At 40.4% G+C, this 26,742-nt stretch overlaps 1 protein-coding gene across 1 annotated transcript in view; it reads right to left on the bottom strand.

Moving 5' to 3' along the window:
* Nucleotides 1-16,133: 16,133 nt before the first annotated feature.
* ZNF652 (zinc finger protein 652) overlaps nt 16,134-26,742 on the bottom strand; it is a 37,268-nt gene continuing 26,659 nt past the window's right edge. Inside the window, exons 3-6 of the mRNA XM_065577549.1 lie at nt 21,133-21,280; nt 20,726-20,841; nt 19,556-19,700; nt 16,134-19,092 (exon numbers count right to left, since the gene is read on the bottom strand). Of these exons, the coding sequence (XP_065433621.1) occupies nt 18,572-19,092; nt 19,556-19,700; nt 20,726-20,841; nt 21,133-21,280 (930 nt within the window). The 3' untranslated portion in view covers nt 16,134-18,571. The remainder of the gene's footprint in view (nt 19,093-19,555; nt 19,701-20,725; nt 20,842-21,132; nt 21,281-26,742) is intronic.

Below are 26,742 nucleotides of genomic sequence, written 5' to 3' on the forward strand. Positions count from 1 at the left end.
GAGCAAGAACATCCAAGCGCCCCCCCGGTCTCTGCAGCTCTGGTCCCCCCTGCACCCCCCATGCGCGCATGCAAACAGCGCTTCCAGAGCTCGCCACGACCGCCTGCGAGCGGGCACCGCTGCCCCTGGCGCAGGCAAAGGGGTGCAAACGGGGCTGCCCAGAGCCGCCCCCACTGCCTGCCCGCCTGCTAAGGGGCTGGGAGCCTTAACAAAACTATCCGACCCTTTTGCAGGGATTCTGCATCCCCCAGTCCTCCCCCCTGCTTAATTCTTTCTCAAGTGGAGCCCAGTAAATTTAGTAGGTTCAGAGTAGCAGCCGTGTTAGTCTGTATCCCCCAGAAGAACTTGGGGCACCTTAGAGACGAACAAATTGATTCGAGCATAAGCATCCGATGAAGCGGGCTGTGGCCCATGAAAACTTATGCTCAGATTTGTTAGTCTCTAAGGTTAAACAAGTACTCCTGGTCTTTTTAGTAAAGTTACTAGCAATTAGGGAACCGCAGGGTGGAGGGTGTCCTTGACGCTGTCCCTGCTGCACCGCTGAAAAGGTCTCGAAACATCTGGCTTGTAGGCAGGCACGTTTCCCGGCTGTTCCTAGATAGGACCCGGCCCGGCAAGGCTGCCCACTGAGCCGGGGAAGAGCTCTCTATAAAATGCTAACAAAGAAAAAAAATAAATAAGACTAAAACCAGAGCCTGCAGGAAGTGAAGAAAACGACCTTAGCCTTTTTAACTAGCGTGGGAGGTGATGTGAACTGGGAAAAGGGAAGAGGCCAAATTGGGTAAGAAATTCATCTACTTAAAACTCTTTTGCCATTAGAAACACAGCTGTGAATCTTGGCACAGTAACGCACTAGTGAAACAGTTGTACTGGGAGCGCCTGGAGCATCCCATCTATTTCTGTAAGCTTTAGATCTTTGAACTCTTATATTTAAGTCAAAACCCTACAACATAGCCCCCTACAACATAGCCAAAGACTAATGATAGAAGTCAGTGTGTTTCACTGTATCTATTTCTTCTCCACAATTCATCTCTCTCTCTTTTTTGTGAGAAGTATCAGGGGGTAGCCCTGTTAGTCTGTATCTACAAAAACAACAAGGAGTCTGGTGGCACCTTCAAGACTAAGATTTATTTGGGCATAAGCTTTTGTGGGTAAAAACCTCACTTCTTCGGATGCATAGCTCCTTGTTCTCTTTTTTTTGGGTTCAATCTTAACTTAAAACGCCCAATGAAAAAATTGGAGACTAAGGGGACACAAATATGCTCTCTTTGGCTAAACAAGTTGCCCACAACTGGGCAATGGTCTGCTATTAAGGGCTAATTTTAGATCTCAACTCTGCCACAGAACAGGGGATTACAGAGTACTCTTCCAAATCAGTCTCATACAACTGAAGACACATTAAACAAGTTTGTCCACACCCTAAAATATTGTCAACGATGCTTTAGGCGGTAACCTAACTATCATCTTTGGTTTTGCAGGACTTTCTAATTTGTACCATGGGCTTCAAAGATAAAAGAGAAGCTTGTTCTAAAATTTAAAGGCGTGGGGAGAGAGAGGGAGGGAGTGGTCAGAGCAACATGACATTAAAAACCAAATAGGAGAAGGTTACAGAAGTAGTTTTCTTTTCTTTAAAACCAAGCTTCCAAAAATGGAAGGACCAGACCAAAATCCAAAAGGATCCCCAAACAGCACAAGTCCCTGGACCCTGAACCCTACTTTTTGATGGAGTCACTGGATAGATACATTACACAAAGTGGTTGTGAGTTAAGCTAGATCCCCCTACCCTCTCAAACCTCGCCTTGGACTTCCACACTGAGCAAGTTTCCCACTTTTGCTAACAAGGATTCAAGGTCCACAGGTGGGAGCTGCATCAGGAGCCTCCAGCCGCCAGGCTGCTGGAGTTTTGAGCACTGTCGTGATCCGAGCCTGCTGTTAGCAAGTTAGATGGCAGAGTACTTAAAATGCTGGTGGCAGTCGCTCCACACTAAAAATTCCAGTGTTGCTAACCACTAGTGGTAGTTAGCATCACTGGTTGGTGCTGCCGATGATGGGGACTAGTGAAGACAAGTCCACTGACTCCCTTATACACTCAATCTCCCTTAAACTTAAGCATAAAGGAGTTTAATTAGCATGCCAAGGAGTCAGAAGGATGGATAAATTAAAGTAGTCCACTCTCTACTGACTTAAACCCAGCTGTTGCTATACTTCTATTTTCTAGCCCCTCAGGTTGAGTTACACCATCTTGAACTCTTGTACACAGATAGACACACCACCTGAATTTTGTCTATGTGGGTGGTAGTCTAAGGGCCAGATTCGCGACTGCCCTACATCCCCCTGCTAGTGGATAGCGCCAGTACATCATCTCCACAGAAATTCCCAGTGCAGGGGGCATTCCAGGAGCAGGTCAAAGGAAGGGAGGGCAATGCTCCAGGCCTGTGTCCCAGATTTCTCCCACTGCTGCAAACCCCTACAGAGCAAGTGAGAACAGCTTTCTCCTGCATTGAACTAATCCCCGGAAACCCCAGAATCGATGAGATGCAACCCATCTCATCTGTCCCCCTGTGAACACAAGAATTCCCTGTAAGGGTGTAACATGTTGGGGTGCAAAGAGACAAACTTACATTTATTTCTCTTTGAACTTCGGTCACTGTCCTGAACGTGGGAGAGCTTGTGTGTAGTTTTACCAACTCAACCACAAACCCAGAAACGTTCACGCATGCACGTTCCTTCCAGCTGTTTTTCGCCAACCCTTTATCATATTTTCAAGTGGTAAAAACCGAGGCAGCTTCAAGTCTGAATGGGTTCAGTGGCCTACAAGAAATGAGTTTGGCGTCTCAGCCCAAGTGTCCAACACAACTGGCATTATCTGGGGAGAAGGCCCCAAAAGCTTAACTATTTCTAGAGGTAGGTGATCTCTACAGCACAGACCTGAGCTACATTGACAGGAAAATCAACTGCAGCTACACTCACATTGTGCCAGCCTTTTTCCAACACAAAATTCCCATTACCAATGTTTCTTTTACTATCGTCAGTGATTTGGCATCTGCATAAAATGTATATGCTCTTATGCCCCAGTGGCTAGGGCACTGGACTGGCTGGTAGATCTAGTCTATAGCCAGTTTTTTCATGGACTTACTGTGTGACCTGGGGCATCTCTTCCCTGTGCTTCAGTTTCCCCATCTGTAACACAGGGAAAACACCTACCCACCTCGGTAAAGCACTTTGAAATCTATGGATGAAAAGTGCTATATAAAAGGTAAGTATTAGTCAACTGATGTAATGCTACAGTTAGATTTTCAAAGGTTTCCTTGGCTGGGAAGTAGCCTCATGGTGTGCAGGGTTATTGAAAAGGACTACCTGCTGCTGACTCGTGTTGCACACCAAATGCAATTAGTATTTAATATCGCGCTAAGCATTTCATTAAGGCGGCGAGAGAAAGAAAAGGGCAAAAATGAGTAAAGAACTCGAAGTCAGGGTGTTGCTAACTCAGCAGTGGTGGAAAGGCAGTTTGAAGACTACGGCCTACGCATTTAAAAGTGTAGATGCTCAAGAGCAACTACAGGATCTGCTGGCGAAGAGTCTCGAGGCAAAAGCCACACAGTGTATAAGAATAGTAGTCAAGAAAGCATGTAACATAAGGCTATAATTCCATGAAGGGTTTACACAATAAAAAGTCACAGAGTGAAGCTGTAATGGATGTTAAGGGAATGCCAAGTTATGATTATGCAGCCTTACATAAAATAGGCAACAGGAAAGGGGCCACTTATCGGCTGGCAGAGGTTTCAGCTGTGGTGGTACATATGTATACGCGGCAGTACAGGTCAGCCCTGGTTAGCCAGTTTAGCCACCCGCACAGCAGTATGGTGGTGAAGAAAGACTAATAAAGCTCCTTCACAGGAATGGCAGTTCACACTGTAAAATAAGACCATGCATTTCTACACATTTAATCAGAGAGCTGACCTCTCGTGCATGCAAGTAAATTCAATCTTGTTCTGTACTATCCTATCAATTCCAAACTAGGAATCACCCCTCCCCTCTCTCTTTCCCACAGGGAAGCACAGATGCTATCGTGATGGATGCTATTAAAAAACCTAAGCTAGACAGCCAGGTAAACGACATACTTAGTGCTTGCGGGAGCCGGATGTTTGTAGGTACTGCTAGAAAACCCAAGACAGCATGCGCAGGAATCAGATTCAGTCTGTGCAATTCACAAGTGGTCAGACAAACCTGCTGTCAGAACAGCTGCCATGAAAACGACTGTAGTGTCACAGAAATGGAATTGTGGTGCTTTACACTAATTAAGAAAATTAGGTTACAGGTGCCATTAGCATCCCCAAAGATAGAACTGTAAGCATTAATTTAGGAAGCAGTGAAAGTTTAGTGGGATTAGTAGGTGATAATTATTTTGAGAGAACCAAGCCCAAATAGTAGAGCGCTACTAAACCAGTACGTTCCTTCACCCAGAGTTTCCACATCAGCACCAAAGCAACGTGTATCCTCATTTTGTCTCCTTAGTTGGCTTGTCTTAGGGTCAGCAGCAGGTGTGGATTAACTCCACCCACTCATCTTCTAGCTATCGCTCCAGAACTTGTTCCTGTTGCTTGCTCTCTCTCCTCCAGTTCAAAAGTGGATCCCAAATCCCAATCCCCTGTTGGATGCTTTCCCCAATCACTAGGGCTTGGGAGAAACCATGAAGTACTGTACAATGGTCATAGCAAATGAGGAGTTAATCCAACTCACACTAGGACAAGCAGTCTACAGTTAAACCAGCCTAAATGGCAATCCAACATTCATTTCACTAGCAAGGAGGAGAGCAATCAACCAAGGATGTCTGTACTCTGATTATACAGGCTAAACCAGATATTTGTACATGCTTTCCGAACAGTATCTATAGATTTAGAATCCAAAGTTTGCAGTGCAATCCTACTAAAAAGTTTCACTTGGAGTTTACGTACAGAGGAATTCTGATTGCACCTGTATTCAGAAAATGAGGGGGTTTTAATTGTAAACTTTAAAATAATTTAAAATGCTAACAAGCATTGGAATACGTACTAGAGACCTGCAGAGGAACTGGACCTAAGGTTTCTATCTAACTGGAATTACTTACATTCCACATAACTGCTTTTAAAAAATAATAATGAATGATTGGACGATGTCTATGCAAAATGGATTACATTCCATGTTCTGCAAATCACTTGTATATAAATGTGGAAGGTCACAATTAGTACATATGACCACATGCTACATCATTTGCGACTGTTTTGTCTGCCGAGTCTAGGAAAATATCCAGAAATAGTCAAACATTTATTTGAATGTGTACTTACTGATATAAAGCCATTATGTTTACTTGACCAATTACACAAATTATATATCACAAGATACAAGTATTATATGAACATGTAATCTACTATTTATTTCAACCAGTACACATTCAAATACAGGCTATATCCAATATATTTTTATTAAGTATGTGATTATTGGTCTGTAATGAAGTACTTGGTATCAATGGCTACCTGCTCACATATATACCTCAGCGCTGCACATTGAAGAATGTACTTTGCATGCAGAGTACAGTATTTTTTAAACACTTCATTTACTTCTATATCGAATTTCTTTGAACAAGTCAAAAGGCACAGAGGACTAACTATGATAAGTCATACAAATTATGCTTAAAATCAAGGAAAACAAATATATGCAAAGCTGTACGTGTGCACAAGAACTAGAGAGTTATATTCTGGTAACAACATAAAAAGGTCCAATAAATATATCCGACTTTCCATACAACTTCACAATTATGAGCAGTTTCCGCTCCAGTAGGTATTTTCCTTCAGATGTTGTAATCAGCCCAAAACACCAAGATTTATACATGCTTATGTCTAAAACAAAAGTCTCCATTCTAATTATAGGGTTACTAGCATATTAGAATATACAGTCCCTTTCTTTCTTGGTGATTGTACCATTTTCGGTTAGAAATTTGTAACTAAACTGGATAGTCAGATAAATATGCTTCCTCAGTTTCCACACTGAAGATGCCCTCTTATATTGCCAAGTCATCCAGCAAAATAAACAGTCCACACAGAACAGGAAGCGTAGGATAACATAGCTAATTTAAATCACAAGGTCCATATAAGGAGATAGAAGAGTTATAAAAACTGGAATTTGACCAGGACATGGTAACTCATATCTTATGAAAACTGTCATAGGATCTTTATGACTAGAAATGGTATTTGGTATTTAGGCTTATCTGACAGAGGGCACCGTCAGCAGCTCTAAACTTAGTAGATCTGAAACAAAGTTTGAAGTGCATATGGTTCCAGGTCATAAACAAATTAAAATGTGTTATCCCTTATTTTGCATATGGCTGTTGCCGTCACATACCAGTTTAAGTGCAACCTCACACTAAGTACACTGATAGTATCTACCACCTTACTATACTGTATACAGTCCATTGCTAGAGAAACCTTACAAAGAGAGGATCATACATACAAGAAATTGAAGAGAAAATGTGTGTTCTTGTGATTAGAACACGGGATTGGGATTCAAGATAGCTGGGGTCTGGTTTCCAGTTTTACCTCTCACTTCTTGTTTAACCTCAGGCAAGCCACTCTGTTTTCCCATCTAGAAAAATGGGGATAAATGTCTTCCATCCAAGAGTGCTGTGAGGATGAATTAATACACGAGCTGCTCAAATACTATAGTATTGAGCATCATAGAAAACCCTGTAATGCAGGCAGAGATTTTCTGCCACAGCAGTGCTTTCTAATGAACTTCCTTGTTTTTCTCACGTTTATGGAGAAGGGTGTCTAGCTGGCAAAGCCTGACACCAGATATTTCTTTCTTTGGAGGGTGAAAGGGAGAATTTTTAAACAAACGAGTATATGGAAGCATACAAATATAAGTGTGTCACTGGACAGGGATGCAATCACTGCTTCAATCCATTATCTTGTGTTGAGTTACTAAGGCAAAAAGAAAGGATGGATTCCTGTTGGAAAGTTGAACATCAGCGTCTATATTGTAACCTGCTGCCTCATGAACTCCTAATTTTGCAAGTTTTCTAGCGTGCCTATCCTATGTGTGATTTCTGGATTGTTCTGTGAAGTGTGTTCAAGTCCACACATACGCAGACATCGGTACAGCACTTTCCTATCTTTAACATATGTAAGAATCTGAAGTGCTGTTTCTGTACCAGCACTGGTGGAAAAAAAATAAAAATAAGAACTACAATATTTTATAAGTGGTTCCAAACTCCACATTATCTCCTGCCCCAACCACATCTCTCTCAGCTGTGGTCAACCTGACGACGAAGCCGCGAAATTAGGACATCAACAGTCACAGCGGCTCACAGTTAAGAACCTAAATTGATTTTCCATTAAAGCGAAGATTGAAATAAGGAAAAAGTAATTATGTTTGATGGATTCTCACTGTTTTAATTTTTTAGTTCAATATTAGCAGCAGCGAGGGCTCTTTTATCAGTATTCTGATTAGTCAGTGTCTATACTGCAGCTTCTCCACTGGCTACTTCTGACCTCTTTTTTTACTGCTTGCTGGCACCAGCTCCCAAGTGCAATGGTAAATACAGTTATTTGTAATAGGGGTGAGGAGAAAAAGTGGGAAAAATCTCAACTTCCCTACATTCTTAAAGAATCCTAGCTCTAGATGTTGAGTAACGTCTAGACATGGAAATGTAGTTACTTTGCTTCTCTTTCTGTAGTCTACATGATGTTATTTATATTATGACTTATTTTATTGGACCTGCAAGTTTGGAACCTTCCTTTGGTATTCAAGATATTACAGAAATTACAAAAGGGCCCAATAAACCTTCCCTCAACTGATTTTGTAAGAAGGGTTAGTGTAACATACACAGTGAAGACAGACATGTGTGTTATATGGCTATTTCTTTTTACTTTGAACATTGGCAAAATGTTGGTTATTGTACACATCCAAAGGGTCAGCATGTCAAACAATGCAAAATGGCACATCTGGTACCAGAGACACTCAAGAATAAAATATACAATGCAACGATGGGCTAATAAAACAGTAGTTTTTACAATGTGTAACTGTTATAAACTTTATTTTTCAGAGCCATGCTTGAGTTGGGGAAAGTGCACTCTATTGCTAAGGAAACAAACTTAGCAACTGAGTAAATATAAAGAGAAAAAACTCCAGGCCAACTGGATTCGTCCAGATGCAGAAACAGGGCATTCTGAAGAAGAACAATTGAGCATTGTGGGCTAGTTTGAGACTACAGAAGAGGGAATGTGTGAACTTGTATACAATGAATTGGTGATCCAACAATGCCACTGGTGCACTATAAACCAGAGTGGACACCTCCCCACCCCATCATGGCATCAGTCCAAAAAGAGGAGTATTTAGTCTCATTCATCTGCAAGCATCTCGACACCAAACCCCCCTTGCATTTCCCACAGGGCGAGGGTTATGGCCTAACACCTCACCTTGGTATAAGCTCCAACTGGCCATCTTTGTTTTTTCGCTAGTATGATCAAGTGACTAATTCATTTGACAAGGGGTTCAATCCTGGACTTCCAATGGAATCAGTGGCGGATGAGTGCCCAACAACTACAGTTTACCTTTAGCTAGCTTCTCTTTGCATAGAGCTAGCTTTAAAATGATTCACTGGATGTTTTTCTTAAAATGTCAGAAAAGTGCAAGGAATTTCTGTATTCTATCAGAAAAATCAATTCTACTATATTCAAACTGATCACAGTTTTAGTATTCTTGTTAATTGTAGATTTTATTTTCATGTAGAGGTGGGATTAGAGAAATAATGCAAGACGGAATCCTCTAATCATCCTTGACTACAGAAAGAGTAAACACTACTCAGTATCCTCTGAGTCATATTAACATCAGGATAGCATCTCAAAAGGGGCTGGATCAGAGGGCTTCTTTTGAAGAACCTGCAAGTTCTCCAAGCTTTGTTGAAAGGGAAAGAAGTTGAAGAAGAGCAATGTTTCTTTTTGAACTGGAAATTTTATAGCATTTCCAATAGTTCAGAATAATCCAAACTGGGCATTTAAAACCTTCATATGAAAGTACATGGTGAAGTACTCTAGATTACTGTAATCAGCAGCATGAGAACACTTTAGACAGGACAACACAGATACTGGTTCTTATGCTAAATTAGTAGAGTCAAGGGCATGGAGACAATGAACGAGCTGTTTGAAAAAAAATCGTAATAGTATAAAGTAAAAGGACAGGTTCCAAACTTCTAAATGATTAGTTTTCTAACCCAGCTAGGGAAGCTGAGTACAAAAATTCTTGACACAGTAACACCAATGTGTAACGAACCCCTGTTTACTGTCATATACAGCCAAATGTTGTCTATTCACCACACATATAGGGACACAGCTCTTGTGAAAAGGCTGTCACTCTCAATACCCGACACAGTGAGGGAAGAATGATGAAACATTTCTAAAGAATGTCACAATCAGAAGCAATTTCCTACTTCCTTGGCATTTTCAGTCAGTGAAAAGGGCAACAGAATAAGTGGTTATAATGATCGGGAGGCAATGTCAAAGAGTTGTTCACAAGAAATAAAATGGGCAGGCTATTTTTCTAAAGTTTAGGAGAATAAAAATCACCAGATCCCTCTTAAATCCCTATACTCCTTGAAAAGGCTCAGCTAACAAACAGAATAAGCCAAGACTGTATAGAGAGCTTTGTGATTATTACTTTTCCAAAAGCAAAGGGTGCCCCCTGCTGCCCACAAACAACTTCCTCCGTAAGCACCAGAATAAATGACTAGTTGGACTCAATCAGAAATTCCTGGGGAGAGCCATGAAATTAACATAAATTCTCACCACTTCTTACTCAGAGTAACCATATTAAAGATTAGCAATCACAAAATTATCTGACTGCTACCAGAAGCAAAGTCATGAGTGTTTCTGAACCTTAAACTGGAAGGAAATTTTATAGAGTTCTGTGCCCAAAAGGCAACCGAGTGGAAAATGAAGAAAACTGTTTTGTCCTTTATTTTTAGCTCGTCTTTCCTACAGAGAAATTAAGCCTTCTACCAGTCCCATCATTTTATACAGTATGTGCCTTAAAATTTTCTAGTCTTTCCTTGTCAAACCAGTAACAATCCACCAGGGACCCAAATGAAAGGATTAGTAGATTTATAGATTTTAAGGCCAGACGGGACCATCAGGATCTAGTCTAACCTGCAATTAATAATTCAAAAATTACTCCTCTCTCCAACCTTTACCTGCCAAACTCTTGGGAGTTTGGTTTGCCTTGCAAAAACTAAATTAGGTGTTTACATCAAAGAAAGCAAATGGTGGAAGAATGAATTCAGATGGAATTGATAAACCTTAAGGCTAGACTATCCTCAGTAGTCTAATTTTACCCATCCGACTAACCCAATTTTCAGTCTTTATTCTCCTTTTCAAAAGCAACTAAGATGAGTCCTTTTGTTCGGTTTCAGAGAACACACGGGTGAAGGGAGGGGAAGAGAGCTGTTCACTGCAAAAACCCCAGCTGCAAAAAAATAAAAATGGTGGTGTTGTACTTATGTAGGAAGCTGAACCTGATGTGCGAACAATATATTATACCACTTACATAAAATTAGCTTCTATTGTGCAGGTTCAGAAGACTTTTCACAGAAAAAAAATCAGTGTAGAAAAGAAAGGTGGTTTATGGAGAAAATTAAAGAGTGATTCAAGATAATAAAATAAAAATAATAATGGGGGGAGGGATAGCTCAGTGGTTTGAGCATTGGCCTGCTAAACCCAGGGTTGGGAGTTCAATCCTTGAGGGGGCCATTTAAGGATCTGGGGCAAAATCAGTACTTGGTCTTGCTAGTGAAGGCAGGGGGCTGGACTCAATGACCTTTCAGGGTCTCTTCCAGTTCTATGAGATAGGTAGATCTCCATATATTTAAAAGAAAGGTGGTTTATGGAGAAAATTAAAGGGTGATTCAGGATATTGGGGAGGATTGGGGGAAGTTCAGAACAACAACTGCATAAAGTGAACATCAAACTTTCAGCTTTTTGCAGCCATGTGGAGGGGCTGGAGTCCAGTGAATGGACAGAGGAGTAAATGGTTGAGTGAGCAAATACTTATGAAAATAAAGGAAAATTTAGGACTGCATCTGAAGGTACTTTGAAGCTAGTGAAGTAGGACAGGAGATGATGTGCGCTTACTTCCTGGAACAACAAAAAATTGCTTACTGGCAGCATTCTGGTCTCCTTGAACATTAGTGAGAAGCTAGGGATCTAGGAAGAACTGAAATAGGCAAACCAGGAAAGGATTAAGATTTCTGCAGAAGTGTTAATAAATTACACAGAAGGTTACTGAAAGTGTTTGGAGGTCAAGAAAACTAGATTTCTGACCTTGAGAGCAAAGGTAGGAAGAGTGACGTAGGATTTGGAGTCATGGGAAAAAGACACTAAACCAGATCTATAGTTTTTAAACATTCTGCACTAGAAAATTACAGTATAATCCAGGGGTTGGCAACCTTTCAGAAGTGGTGTGCCGAGGCTTCATTTATTCACTCTAATTTAAGGTTTCGCATGCCGGTAATACATTTCAATGTTTTTAGAGGGTCTCTCTCGAAGTCTATAATATATAACTAAACTATGATTGTATGTAAAGTAAACAAGGTTTTTAAAATGTTTAAGAAGCTTAATTTAAAATTAAATTAAAATGCAGATCTTATCAGTTTAGTGCAGTGGTTCTTAACCTGGGGTGCACGTACCCCCTGGGGGTGCAAGACATGCGAGATTTTTTTAGAAGGTAAATCATCAAACACACAAATTAAGCACAGGCACGGAAATACAACTACTTTGTTTAATCAAACCTATGTATTTATTAACATTATACATGTTTTAACGATTGCTGTCATATACAAACAACGTTTTTAAGTTTTCAAGTTTTTAAGCGAATTGTAGTGTAATTTTTGATAAGGGCTGCAGAGTGGTGGGACCAGGCCAGGAGCAGAGCTCCAGGCCGGCAGGAGGGCTGAGCAGGGCCGGAGACCCGGGCCCCGGCTGGCTGGAACCCCAGACCAGCAGTGAGGTGAGTGGGGCCAGTGGACAGAACCCCAGACTGGCAGCGGGCTGAGTGTCTCAGGCTGCTGCCAGTCTGGGGTTCCGTCTGCCGGCTCCTGGCCGCTGGCCCCGCTCAGGCTGCTGCCAGCCGGGGGTTCCATTCACCCAGGCCGGCAGTGGGCTGAGTGGGGCTGGTGGCCGGGACCACGGCTGGCAGCAGCGTGCCAGTAAAAACTGGCTCGCATGCCACCTTTGGCACGCATGCCGCAGATTGCTGACTCATGGTATAATCACTATCCAAGAGTCAAAAGAGGAGAGAGATAAGATAGCGGGATCAAACAGCTGAGATGTGGAGCAGGATGATGTTCATATGTAAATGATATTCAAGGATGAAACTATGAAAGAGAGAGAGAGGAAGGCGGAAGAAAGCTAAAAATAGCCCTGAGATACTCAGTGGAAAGGGACAAAGAGGAAGCCACCCCATCAGAAACTAAAGAGAGGTTTTGAACTGGGATGTGTTTTGGAGACACTGGCTTCCTCAAGGCACTCAAGGACAGAGGGGTAGTGCTGACGCTGTAGGGAGACAGGATAGGACTGATGGTAAGACACAGCGGTTAGCACCAAATAGGTGATTCTATTACTTGAAACGCATAGCTGGTCCTTTGTCTGAAAAGTGCATCAAAACCGCATTACATTTTACTAGGCTGAGTTTTATTTAGATTGTGTGTCCCCTGAGATCTTTGCAGAAAAATCAGGTTTTATTTATGTACACATGAAGGCGCTTGATATAAAGCAGCTAAACAAGTCCCTTTTCTTAAGAGAGGACAAAGCAAGTGTCAACTACTAGTAAAGACACCTATACACAAGAAATCAACAAATAGTTCTACAAAATTGTGGAATCAAGTAGTGAGTAAAATGAGTAAATTAGAGTGCAATAAGGCGAACTCTTTAGATGTAGGTTAGCGAATGATGTTGCATAAAAAGGATATTTAAATCTTAATGAGTATTTCAGAAATGGCAAGATTTTGTGACGAGAGCTTCCATATTTAATCCTTAGCAAAGTTTCACATTTATGAATATGTAATAGTTTAACTCTTCTTTCTTCAATTGTTGCAATTTTGGATGATTTATGTGGAAAAAAATCAGAGTCTAGACTTGAATGTTAAAGTGTTTACCAATTGTGAAAGCTGACAAGTTTTTGACTAATAATCTTTACGTTCTAAAATGTCGAGAGCACCTCTGATTTGTTGAGGTAATGTCCAATGCAAGGTGGTTATCAATAATCATACATTACCGAGCTAGAATCTATTGCATAATAAAGATAACACTCGCATCTTTAATAATGTGTAACTATTCTCCATTATAAACACACACATTTTTCTAATCGGAATGTAATACGTCACCCCAGTCTCAAATTTAGCATGCAAGTTTTCAGCTCATCAGCAATTTTGAAAACCAAAATCCATTTGCCCACTTTAAAATCGTAAGATTGGGAGGGGGGGAAAAAAGAGAGGCCTGAGATTAAGAGGACGTGAATAATCATGGCTGGAAAATGGTAGAGCTCAAAATTCAGAAATGGGTCCATGTGCATGGGCAGTACAATTTTTCCATTCTTTTCCCCATTAAAAAAAATTATATCGCATTACACAGTAGACTGGAAAAGCTCCAAGAATGCTATTACTTGTCTATCAAGTACCCAATGTGTGTTATGGAAACTGCCTCATGTATTTACTTAAATGATCTCAATGATCTCTCAGGTAAATGTGTGTCTTGGGTATTTTCCCCCCTCAAAGCAGATTTTTGAAGACACAGCTTAATTAAGCCTCTATTTACGGAGGAGATGTTCTATATCAATGGGTAAAATTGCACAGTTCAACAAGTCTATAATTATGATTTTTTTCCTTTTTTATTATTAGTCAATGAAATTAAACCATAAAACATTTAAATATTTTATGAGTTTGGGCTAAATTCCCACGAGCTAGAAAGTTTGGCATTCCTGACTTCGTACACCCAAGGGCCTCACTACAAGTCACATGGTGTTCTATCACGAGGTCCCTCAACCACTTTCAAATCAAGGGCATGTACATATACAATCCATATGCACAGTCATAAAAAAATCAAAAGTTTCAGTGCACAAACATTTGTATCAAAGTCCAAACAGCACTGGATAATATGACATACCACCCTGAAAAACACTTCTAAAATGCCTCTCCTACAAATATTGTTCATAGTTGGACCATTAATCATTCTATTTGTACTGCAAAGGGATAGGCAGTAATTCAAGTGTATTACAAATATTAATTTTATCCAATATTCTTAGGTGGGAGAGTTACATTTTGTTGCTCACCTACTTGGTTAAAAACAGAAGTGAAAATGACATATGGAAGCGCTTGTGTATCAGCTGGCATAACTTCAGTTTTACCTCCTCCCTTCCTCCATCAAAGAGCAACCACCACCAATAATCATTACAAGATCAACAGATTACAAGACCAAAGAAATTCACAGTTCAGGGTAAGGTGCAACAATGAGAGACGTAGGAAGCTCGAGGAAAACAGAAGAATCCCACCTACTGTGGATTTGACTGACGAGAGGCTTTCCCCCTTTAGGGCTCAGGCTTGAATCTGGCTCAAGATACTAAATCTAAAATCATTATACCCCAACAGCTGTTTAATGATTCATAAGCAGCGTTAGTATTTGTTGTAATGGTGATTTTTTAAGTAGACATCTATCCATTAAGAATCAGACTGATACTGCTAACAATAGTAACATTTAGCATCAGCCAAGACGACAATTGTGTAGTCAGGCAGACACAGAACTGCTCTCTCATCTTGAAAGGCTGTTTTCTTTCAGGTCAATTTGAGATACACACAGTATAGGGAAGCTTGTATTGCCACTGCCCTTTCTGAAAATAAATGACTTTTGTCACCAAGACTAGCAGTTTTGTATTTACCATAAACACTAAATCACCGAAAGAAAGAAAAAAGGGTAGCTGTCCCACTGCCGCTGTTGTCGGACCCCTAACTGTAAGTTAACTTTGTGTGTTACAAAACTGACAAACTAGTTGCTTTAAAAAATGCGTTTTAAGAGTTTAAAAAATAAAAACTGATTTAGGTTCTAGAAAATTTTGGACCATCCAGAATTCAGTGTGTCGGACTTCAACAGCAGAGTCCAGATGACAGAAGCGTGCAAAACTTGGAGGCAAATCCTCAGTTAGCGTAAACTGCCTTTGCTGCATTTACTTCAGAGCTATGGGATATACATCAACTGAGAATCTGCTCCTTGGAGAGACTAAGCACTGCCACACCTATTTTAAAAGGCAAAGTAGGTAAAAATAAGCTTTAAACAGGCAAATCAACTAGCCTACACTGGCTAAAAGCTTCCAAATTTGGAAATGAGTCAGAGCTCTACAAATAAAGAGAAAGCATCTTGTAAATCCACATTTCCATGTTTGTTATATAGTTTTTTAACTCAAAAAGTATCAAATCATTTTCACTCCTGGACTAGCATCTGGGCTGGAATTTTCTCTAGGCTGGAACTTTGTTATATTTTAATACTTTGCTGTCACTAGAAAATTGAGTAACAAACATACTAGTGTCAGGAACAAAACACTCTTTAGACAAATAAAACACACACACAATAAAGCTAATACAAAACTCATGCATATTTTTTCCCCCTTCAAGGACAATGGTAAAGTGTTAGACAAGTGCTTGTCACATTTTCCAGTATTGTGTGAACCCAGTAAATGAAGCCCATGTTAATATAAATTTAGGGCATATGCCATGTTAAGCATATGCCAGTAGCCATGGCAAATCTCTCCTCTGAATTTTCACCTACCCTCTGTTACTGCAGTTTGTAGTTTTATGGTACAATATTGTAGCACTTTTAGACAAGCATGTCAGAGTCCATTTTAAGTTTTCCCCAAATGATTACAGAGAATTTGTCTCCAATAATTTTGTACCATGACATTCTATTAAACATACGACTATTAAGTTAATTTTTCCTAGCCCAATTTTACTTTCTTCCGCAGAATGGTAGAAGTTTCTATATCTCAGAGGCAAAATCAGCTGAAATCCAACATGTACAAGTACTGTGTACCATAGAAGAGAAAAACTGTCTCAGATTCTAGAATTTTGAATAGCAGCCTAATACTGTAAATTTATTGAGAAGAAAATCATTTTGCAAAACTGGATTACAATTCATTTACCAAGATTTTGTTTTAGCATTTAAAAATCATTTAATAACAGGCCTGACCATAAAATCGTGGCACAACAGAAACGTAGGTTGTAAATGTGACATGGAATGCATAGAACTTTCCTGGGCGGACCAGCCACAGTAAATACAACAGTCATAATCATGAGTGTAAATTCACCTTCATAACTGGCTTTATCACCTATGAGATAAAGGGTGTATATAAATATTATAGAGAAACATTTAAAAAAACCCACATTCTTTTATTCTTCAGAAATGGGGGGAGGGGAGGGTATTTTCAGTTCGGTCAAAAATGAGTATGTTGGGCCAAAAGGGCCTAATTCCTGTTCCTAAAATTTCCTATGAAAAAAGAAAGCACTGATGATTAGATGGCAGAAACTTTGTAAAATATCAACTAAGGAGCTAATTCCCAAAAGACAGAATGTGGTGTTTAAAAAATAAAAATAAAAATAGTGATTAACAGCATTAAACTTGAAGAAATAATGCTAGGAAGAATTCCCACCATTTCTGCTACTTTGAAGATATCTATCAGCCACAAAAGCCCAGTTCATTGCCATTTTAGTTAATCTGTCTACTGGGATCTTTGGAGATGGAGTTTGGGTGGGATTCAATTGACAAAGCAGCACAAAATAGTAGGAAACATTTTTGAAACTTACAGTACAATGGCTCTGGGCCTCTGACTCTTCATTGAGGGTGGCGACAATTACCTAAATTGCATAATGCTGCTATATTCAATGTCATTTAAACAAAAACACAAACCTGAAAAAATAACCACTCACTGATTAAAACAGATACATTTGGCCTTCCAGCCCACCACCTCTGCACCAAACTTGTCATTTGCCACTCACTCAGTGCCTCACAAGATTATGAAACAGTGACTTGTCTAAATTCAAAGGTTTCTAACCTATAACTGTCAAACTTAGATTTGCCCAAAAAATTGGACTATGAACCCCTCAATATCATCCCATATTGTCTGAATGTGTCATGGTTATGGGACAGAGCTCCATACTGTGGATACATACTGCATTTTCTCAGCAATGTGTCTACTTAAACACCATTTTCCCATTCAAATTTCTCCTCTTCTCATTCTTACAATCAACCAAACACCACATTTGTGAAACTAACTTAATTCTCCTCTCCTAAGTCCAGGAATTTTAAAAAAGCAATCTGAACGAGCAGCATTTGATATGATCCCAAAATTAAAATCATACCATAAACAAACATTAAAACCAGGCCTTCCTATATAAAAGAAGATATGCTTGGCTGACTTGAGATAGTTTATTTCCCGTCTCCTAAGTCAGATATCTCACTCACCTGTGACTTCATAACTCATGAGCTGCTGAGTTTCTTCACCCAACAGATGTGTCCCTTTCTAACCCAACCCATTCCACACTTCCATCCAACTGAACTAAGTGAAACCTGTAGAGCAGGAGCGTGGTATCTCAATGTCTTTGTTCAATAAGCCTAAGAGACACTGTGGAAGGGGAAAGGTAAGGTTTAAAAACTACTAAATAAATTACATAAAAGTTCTGAAATCAACACCACTTCTCAGGCAGCCTTGCCAGAGACCTCTTGGGTCCCTCTCTTCTCTGAAGCACCGTTTAAGTTGTATGGATGTAAGAATAACTTTAACTATAGAAGCTATTTGCATCTTTTTAGAATCACATTTTGATGATTATAAAATTTTATCTATTATACAACATAGGTCCAGCTACACTGAAAAAATTACACCGCTTATTGAAATACATTTCATTTTAGAAACAGACTACTAAATAGGTCTATACAAAAAACTCTAAAATAATTTCTGTAGTAAAATAAAGAGTGCGTTAGGAGAGCTACACAAACAAATTTTTTTGTCTTTCTCTATAATGCTTGATATACTGTGATACGTGGCTGGCTCACTCCGTAGCCAGCACCAAAAGCTGAAAAGAATTCATTACGATACACAGTGATACAATTAATGCTCTGTATTAATCTCACAGCCTTTCCGATTAGTACAAAGGAAACCAGGCCTATCCCCTCTTTGAGGAGAAGTCCAGGATATAAAAGCAAGCATACCTCATCAGCTGATATGAAATTATAAAATTCCACAAGTCTCAGTATTTGAAATTTATAAAAGTCACCAGTAGAACGCAAGCAAATTGGGTTTCAGTCCCTTTGGTTCCCCTGGTTCAAATGATCACTGCTGATCCAATGGAATTTTCTTGTTCGTTAACTGATTCATGAGAGTACCAGGATCTTCCAAGTGGGAACAAAGAGATCTGAAAGATCTTCACTAGCTCTCCCTCTGCAATTTCCAGGAGGGCACGTTTCCATGTGCATAAAACAGGAAAAACAGCTGGCAGGAGGCAAAGGTGTTAGTGGTGTTGTGCTGAAATGTTTTTTTCTGCCAGGTGTCGCAGAAAGTTGTCCTCACTCTGGCCTCTATGATTTAAAGGCTCACTCTTAAAAAGGGCTGGAGGTGGGGGTAAATGAGGGACTGGGGGGACTGGGAGATGGTGTGGATGGTGTGGGTGAGGGTGAGGATGGAGATGAAGGTGTGAATATGGATGGGGGATGGGACGTGGAGGGAGAGTGTTCACTGGGTTCAGGTTGATGGGTGGAGTTGGGGTGGTGGGTGTGTTTGCTACAGAAAGGACTGCAGTAGCAGGAGAAGTTGTGGTAAGTGGGATCTGAACAGCAGGTGGCACATTAACGGGGCTTGTGACCCGGAAGCACTTCTCCTTGTGCGCCTTGAGCATGTTGGAGAAGCGAAATCGCTGGCCACACACATCACATGGGTAAGGCTTCTCCCCTGTGTGAGTTCTGCGGTGTCTCTTCATGTTTGGGCGGCTGGTGAAGCTTTTGCCACAGATTTCACAGATAAAAGGCTTCTCTCCTATAAGATAAAACACAGCAGCCAGTTAGGCTGAAAGCTTCTGCTAACATAATTTACTTCAGCTATAAGTGGTCAATGAGTTGTATATTCCACAAACTGCACTCTTCCCTACTTATGGCCAAAATAAAAACACAACCGAACTGCTTTCCCAAAAAAACCCTCAATCTTCGTGAGCTCCTCTCCCACCGTCAAGGTCTGATGCATGAGGAGAATTCTAAAAAGGCTGGGTAATGGGCTTCTTCAAACCACAGTAACATGAAGAGAAACATGCACAACCACTCATTTTTGCAGTTGAAATACAGTATACAGGGCAGTGGGAGAGGAGGTTAGGTGTCACTAAGTTACCGGCTGGATCTGGGTTGAATCTGACTTTAGGCATAAGTTTGGTGGGACTGATGCACATGGAAGAGTTGGCATGTTTATGCCCTGGAGGTGTGTGCACTTTTCTTAGGTATGTTCTTACCAGTGTGTGTTTTCATGTGCTCATCGAAGTACTGTTTCATGTTGAAGTCTTTGCCACACCACTGGCACATGAACTGTTTGTGCCCAATGTGGATGCTCATGTGGGAACGCAGCTGGTACTTGTACTGAAACCTTTCATCACAGTTCTGCAACAGACACAGACCTTGACTTTCAGTCATCTCCAGTAAAGAAGCATATATAGAAATCCAGAAGACCACCCCAAAGCAGTACACAAGTAGACCCCTCATGCACCAAGAAAACATACAGTCTAGAGAGGATTAGGCCATCCAGTTAAAAATGCATATATGAAACACACACACACACACACACACTATTGATACCCACACTTTTTTGGGGGGTCGGGGGGGGAGATCCATTATTAGGAACATTATCTTGTGTACCCAGGAGGTACAGCCTTAAAGAGATTTATGAAAAATCAGGGCTTTGAAACTGCTCCTTGGATACCTAATGGCCACAAGTAATATGAAAAATGACTCCCCATTTCACTCACTAACAGGTTGTCTCATTAGAAAGCCCAGTATATTCCTTGCACTGCTGAAGAGGGAAAACAATGGGCTCTTCCAACAACACTGTCTCTGGATTCTGTTGAGTCCTATTGTAGTTTGGCATGTAGGTGCCTGGTAAATTTAGAATTACACTCCCCTCCCCTCGAGCTAGGACAGAAAGGGATGCTTTGTTTCTTCATCCTCCCCAACACTGATGAAAATGATGGCAAACTTTGTTTTCCTCCATTTTTCCTGAAGATGCTAAGAAGAGAGATCTGGATAATTGGTCTAAAGGTTTCTTCCTACCCTCCTTCATTCCTGGTTTTGGAAAGAAAGGGAGAGCTTCTTACCCTCTTTACCCTCTCGCCCCCAAAACCAATACCCCTTTTCTGCCCCCTAAGTATTCCCAGCAAAGGAAAAAGACATACAGTAATTGGCTACTTCCACTGCAGCACTGAAGCAAACCAGATTCTTGACAGTTTTGCATTACTCCAACCTGCACTTATGCTCTGCTCTCCCCAGAGAGTACATTTTTTCCCATGCCTTAATACAACTGCACCTCATTGCATAGATAAGACATTTTCACATTTGTAGCTTCACATTGGTGGGTACTAGATGCATATGCCTCATACTATGTCAATACTTCAATAAAGTGGCTGCCTCACCTCACATCTGAAAGGTTTCTCTCCAGAATGCTGTAGGGAATGCACTTTGAGCGACATACTGCGTTTGAACGATTTTCCACAGGTTTCACATGTAAATGGCATATCCTTTGTATGTGCTGCAACATATATATTACATTATGAAAAAAGGTTACTAAAAATGCAACACAAACACATTACTTCACTCAAAATCTCTCATTCTGGAGTCCTGAGAGAAAGACTGGTACTGTACAGGTGAATACTATCTGGTGTTCCCGGTACTACGAATGTACATTCTTAGTTTCCCTCTAACAACAGATTAAGCTAAGGAAGTTAGGTTACTTGCGTTAGAGATTAGATATTAAAAACAGTTAAGGACCAGGAAGACAACAAGATATCAGGATCAGCAAACATAAGCAGCAAGAACTCACCAACCATGTGCTTCCGCACATGGGCCATTGTGTAGAACTTCTTTTCGCAGATCTCACAGGAGAACTTTTTTTCTGCATATCCATGAACAATCTTGATGTGTTCATGGAGAGACCAGAGCTTCTTGAACGATTTCTTACAGGAAACACACTGAATGAATGGGACAAACAAGCAAGCTTAATTCACAAAGAGTTTCAAAGCCACAAGTCAGCAGAGATAAGGTACATACCAACTTGCTCAAGGAAGAATGTTCCCAAAACAAGGAAGGTAGTCAGAATCCCAACATGGACTTCAGCCCAAATTCACTGTTTTTAAGAATCTGGAAAATGTAGATACACTTACAAAGAGTACAGACCAAAGAATAGTGGAATGAGGGAACAGAGGTTAACACACTTGCAGTTTGGTGCCATCTGCTGACATCTCAAGAGCAGTGCAGCAACTACACTACAGTATCCTGTTTCCAAAACCCAGTGGTATCTATAGTGTCAGCTCAAGTTAGGTTGGACTGTCCAGTCGGATTCTAGTATTGGGAGGAGAGGTTTAGAATGTCCATATCAGTGTCCTTGTTTAGTGCCAAAAAGCAAGAAAACTTGCAAGCTTTGCATAACTCTTGGAATGTCTCTTTACTTTTCTTGGCAGCAGGACTACATAGGAAGAAACATCTTAATGCCAGAGCTCAAACTCCAGCAACAAGCCCAAAGGAGACAGCAATACATGGCCAAACGTCTGTTTCTGGAACTCTAGGGCCCTGCAGATTGTAAGGTCAGAAGGCACTAGTCACTGACCTGTTGCACTTCTGGACACCGCTATTCTAATCTTGATCCTTTATTGAGCAGGGACTGTCAACTGTTTGGTGGTTTTATGAGGTGGATAAGTAAGGAGTAAAGACACACTAAAGTCATTTTCACTAATTACCTAATCCAGACAGCTGGATGCCAGATAGTCCTGAGTTGTAACCCTGGCTTGTACAATGACACTGTGCCTGGCCTTCAAGACCATTTTATATAGCAGCACATGACTTCTCAATTCAAACCCCAACCCCAGCATTACCATGAAATCTCCCGACAGGATCAAGGACAAGCATCTCACATACACCCCCATTTTCAAAAGAATATTAATGATAAACAATTTTTAAAAATCTTTGTACAATTTTATACATTTCAGAATAACAGTTGTGAAACTTAATGGAGCAATATATGAAGATATCAAACATTTTTTTTATCTTTGAAAGGAAAGGGAAGGAGTTCTCTAGAAATTTTAAATCTTTTCTGGCTGTCATTCATCCCGCTCCCGTCAAAGTGAGCCGGATGCAGTTTTCTAAGGAGACAGTCAGTGCCACTCCTGTCAACATGAGGTGTTCCTCCTCCATCACGGGAAAGTCATACTGCCTTCACAGTGCACCCAACCTTTGCTGGCCTGGGAGTTTGCATACCACACTGCCACCAGGAAGATCCTTCACCTTTCAAAGGACCTACTCGGAGATGTCAGGAACAAACTGCAGTCAATAGTGGAAAAACCCTGGAGAGTAAAGCAGTGCTAAAAAGTGATCATTTGATTTAACACAAAGTCAGCCATTGGGAATTGGAAATCTAGCATTTCCATGAGCAATCAACAGCAAGTAATCTGGATACACCGATTTAATGTCTGGATACAGCCTAACAGAACAATAAAAGCCTTTGTAAAGGCACTAATTTTGAAAAGGTACTTATCCAACAGAACACAAAGGCTCTTTTGGAATGGCTACAATCCATCATATAGAGCTATATTTAGGTTTATACACGACAGAAGAGCCATTATCATCAGTCCAACTGGCACTTATGTAATCAAGCCACATGGGATTTGTTCTAGACAAGGCTCCATGTCTTACTTGGCATATTAGAACTATATTACGCAACTCTGCCCCCACCTCTTCACTGCCTTTCCAATCAAATTCATTTTTTAAAAAGCTGCTCCCAAATTTTCATTTTTAACATGCTGCAAGTTTTAGAACTGACAAGGTATAACTGCATAATAGATGCTTACAAGGAGAATCTGAAGAAGATAGTCAGGCACCCATGAAGTTTTGGGAGACAGTTTTTGGATTCTGAAGCATTTGATACTGGAGAGGGAATACATTCTCCTCTTTCCCTCTCCCCTTTGGGCAGAGGCAGAAGTGCCTAAGGGATTGCCTACATGAGAGACTTTTGCATTAGTGTAGCTACACCAATATAGCAAAACCATCGCAAACTCCCAACACAGATATTCTGCACTGGAATAAAGCAGGTCTTATAAGTGGGCTGACTTACCCTGGACTAGGGTACAGTACTGCAAAATGCCTTGCACTAGCATAAGTCATGTCTACGTTAGGAATTTGGCACTGCTATAACTATACCAGTGGCTAAAAACCAACAGAGACAAGGCCTTACGTTTGGCTCACATTTAAAAAGTTCTCTGTGTAACCAATAAGGGCGAGAGTTTTAAATGAACGCTTAGATTCTGGAGCACAAGATGCAGCCATTTATGTGGCTGCATAATAGCACCTACTAGCCCCTGGTCCTATAGTTTACATATTATATTATGATGAATGTATTATTATATAGAGGCAAAGATAAAATTTTGCTGAATTTGAAATAGGTATAGGATAAAATTTTCATGAGCACTTAAAAATATAGGAGCTTAATTCTCATTTCATAAGTGACTCAGACACTTAGGAGTGGACTTTCAATGAGATTTAGGCTCCTAAGTGCGTCAGTCATTTGAATATGTGACTTAAGCTTTTATTCCATTTTTACTCAATATACTAACAATGGTCAAAAGACTAATTTATTGTACCAGTGATGCCTTTCAAGCGTGGTAAGTGTCCTGACAAATACTTCTGTTCAATGTCCCCAGAAGTCCCTTACATACCATACATTAGCTACTTATAAAATCCCACTGACAGTTCTAAAAGATTATTTGCTGTGAGCTGAGTCGCCTAAATGACAATACCATCCTTTAAATGTATACTTAAGCGGCCTCTGCTACACTACAAGCTTTAGAAAGGTTTCATTTAAGAAGTGCAAGGATTTTTTCAATTCATTGATAGGCACGAGGATGCAGCAGAAGGTTTATAATTTGTACACGCGCACACACACAATCAATGGCAATGATATTTACATTGCTACTTAGATGACATAAGGGGAAATTATAGTGCATCCATAGTCTTAATAAGCACTAATTGACGCTACAGATGCCTTAAATTAATTTTATGCAGATATATTTATGGTCTTTTTTCTTTCTGATCTATTACAGGTAAACCAATAGGTCTAACTTCTCCTAGACTATTGTCTGCTTGGAGGAATTTTAGAAAAAATCCTACTGGTGCTGTCACCGGTTCAACTGCACCTGGTGTTAGCATCATAAAAGCTTTAGTGTAAGTAAGGCTCCAGTGGGTTACAAAGCTTTTATTACCATGGCAGTTAAACTTGTTGAGAAACAGGTTTATTTGACAGTGGTAAAAATACCAGAAGCTGCTGCTGTCTTGCCTACACTAGGTCTTCAACTGATGTTAACACCAAATGTAACTGCTGGATTTTTTTTTTATTATTTCTTTTTAACACCAAAATGCCCAGGTATAAAATGGCTTTATACTAGGCCACTTCATTACATGGCTGTCTCCTAGATATTTTGTTATGTACATTGACTCGCCATTAACAGGTCATGCCCAATTGTTTTACTGCAATTCTAGCTCCAGGATCTACTTTGTATCCATTCTCAAGCTTGGTCTGCTCTTGGAAATGGTTCCGACTCAGCCAGGAATGGCCCCCAATCAGTGTAGTCCGGACCCTTACTTGTAGACAAGGACATACAGGTGGGTTTGTACTGGGGCAAATCCAAACGTGCCTTGCCTATATTTAAGAGTCAGCAGTGTAGCTACACCACATGCTAGCCACCAGTGGCTGAGCCAGGGCTACTCCTAAGTGTAGATACGGTCTAAACTTGGGCGTGAAAACCATTCTGGAATTTGTGTGGTCCAAAGCCTAACCCATTGTTACCTCAATTTTTAAAGCCTAGTGTGGCCTAATGGATAGAACACTGGATTGGGTTTCCAGGAAACCTGGGTTTTATTTCTGACTGACACTGGCCTGCTAAGTGATCTTGGTCAAGTCACTTCACCGCTCTCTGCCTCAGTTTCCTCATATGTAAAATGGAGATAATGATGCTGATCTTTTTTGTAAAGTGCTTGGAGATCTACTGAAGTGCTCAGTAAGAGCTAGGTAATAATAAATAACAGGGTTCAAAAAAGAACTAGATAAAATGGAGGATAGGTCCATCAATGACTATTAGCCAGGATAGGCAGGGATGGTGTCCCTAGCCTTTGTTTGCCAGAAGCTGGGTATGAGCAACAGGGGATGGATCACTTGATAATTACCTGTTCATTCCCTAAGGGGCACCTGGCATTGGCCACTGTTGGAAGACAGGATACTGGGCTAGATGGACCTTTGGTCTGACCCAGTATGGCCGCTCTTATGTCACATTTCAGCCAAATGTAAGTATTCTTTTAAAAAAAGTGCCCTCTTTTGGTGATACTCATTGGATGGGAATAATTTACTGCCCTTCTGCCTTTTAATGTTACAACTACATTAAAATTGAATTCAAGCAGCTTTACCCTGGGGCAGTGGGCCTATTTCACCACTAGGATGCAGCACTGTGTTAAGTTTTCTTTAACAAAGCAAGACTAAATCACCAGATAAAACAATAACGCCCATGGTTATGAGATAACATGGGCCTATGAGCAGAGAGGAAGTCACAGATAAGTCAAAAGCTCAGAAATTGTATTCCATAATTTAAATTATTTAAAATGATTCTTTCATGGCAAAGATTTCCACTGTTGTGTGTATAACTAAAAGTGGCAAACCTCCTGGTGAGATGCAGACCAACAGAAATATCCCTACTAACAGCAAATTCAAAAGGCTAATCTATTATTTATTCAGATTTTGCAGCACTGCAGAAATGGGCAGGTTTATGAACATCTTTTGCATTATTAGAAGGATTTCCACACACCTATGTACGTGTATATAAACACCATTGTAAATCAAATTCTCTTGACATATTAATCATCTTAATGTGACCCAGAAAGCAAAGATGACATATTAACACTTTTCACATCTTGAAGGTGTTACAATTTTTCTAGGTCACTTGTGTCTCAGCCAACATTCTACACATTGCTGATTCCCTGACACTTGTCACCATTTTGTTCTCCCCTGAAATTCTTACCTTTATAAATTATGTGCCTGATTTTCAAGGGTGCCGAACATTCAAAACTTTGACTAAAGCTACCGGAAGCTGCAGGTGGGTCAGCACCTCTGAAAAATCAGGTCCTATTTTGTACAAAGTGGTGCACTGCAGACACGTTTTCAACCCATTATTCTTGTATCTGGCATTTGTTAAAAAGTAGTCTGGCATCTTCCCACAGTGTAGATTAATCCTAGCAAGAACGGTGCTAAAACAGCACACGGGGCACCCCCTGGTCCTACAAGTTATTTCCTTTGACAGACACCAAGAAGTGCTGACAGGTAGAGGTAGATCTCGGTCAGGACTTTGTCTCCACAAAAAAAATTCCCTCTCTGAGGTGTCCACTAGCTGTATCCAGG

This window comes from Chrysemys picta, chromosome 24, assembly GCF_011386835.1.
Source record: "Chrysemys picta bellii isolate R12L10 chromosome 24, ASM1138683v2, whole genome shotgun sequence".
NCBI lineage: Eukaryota > Metazoa > Chordata > Testudines > Emydidae > Chrysemys > Chrysemys picta.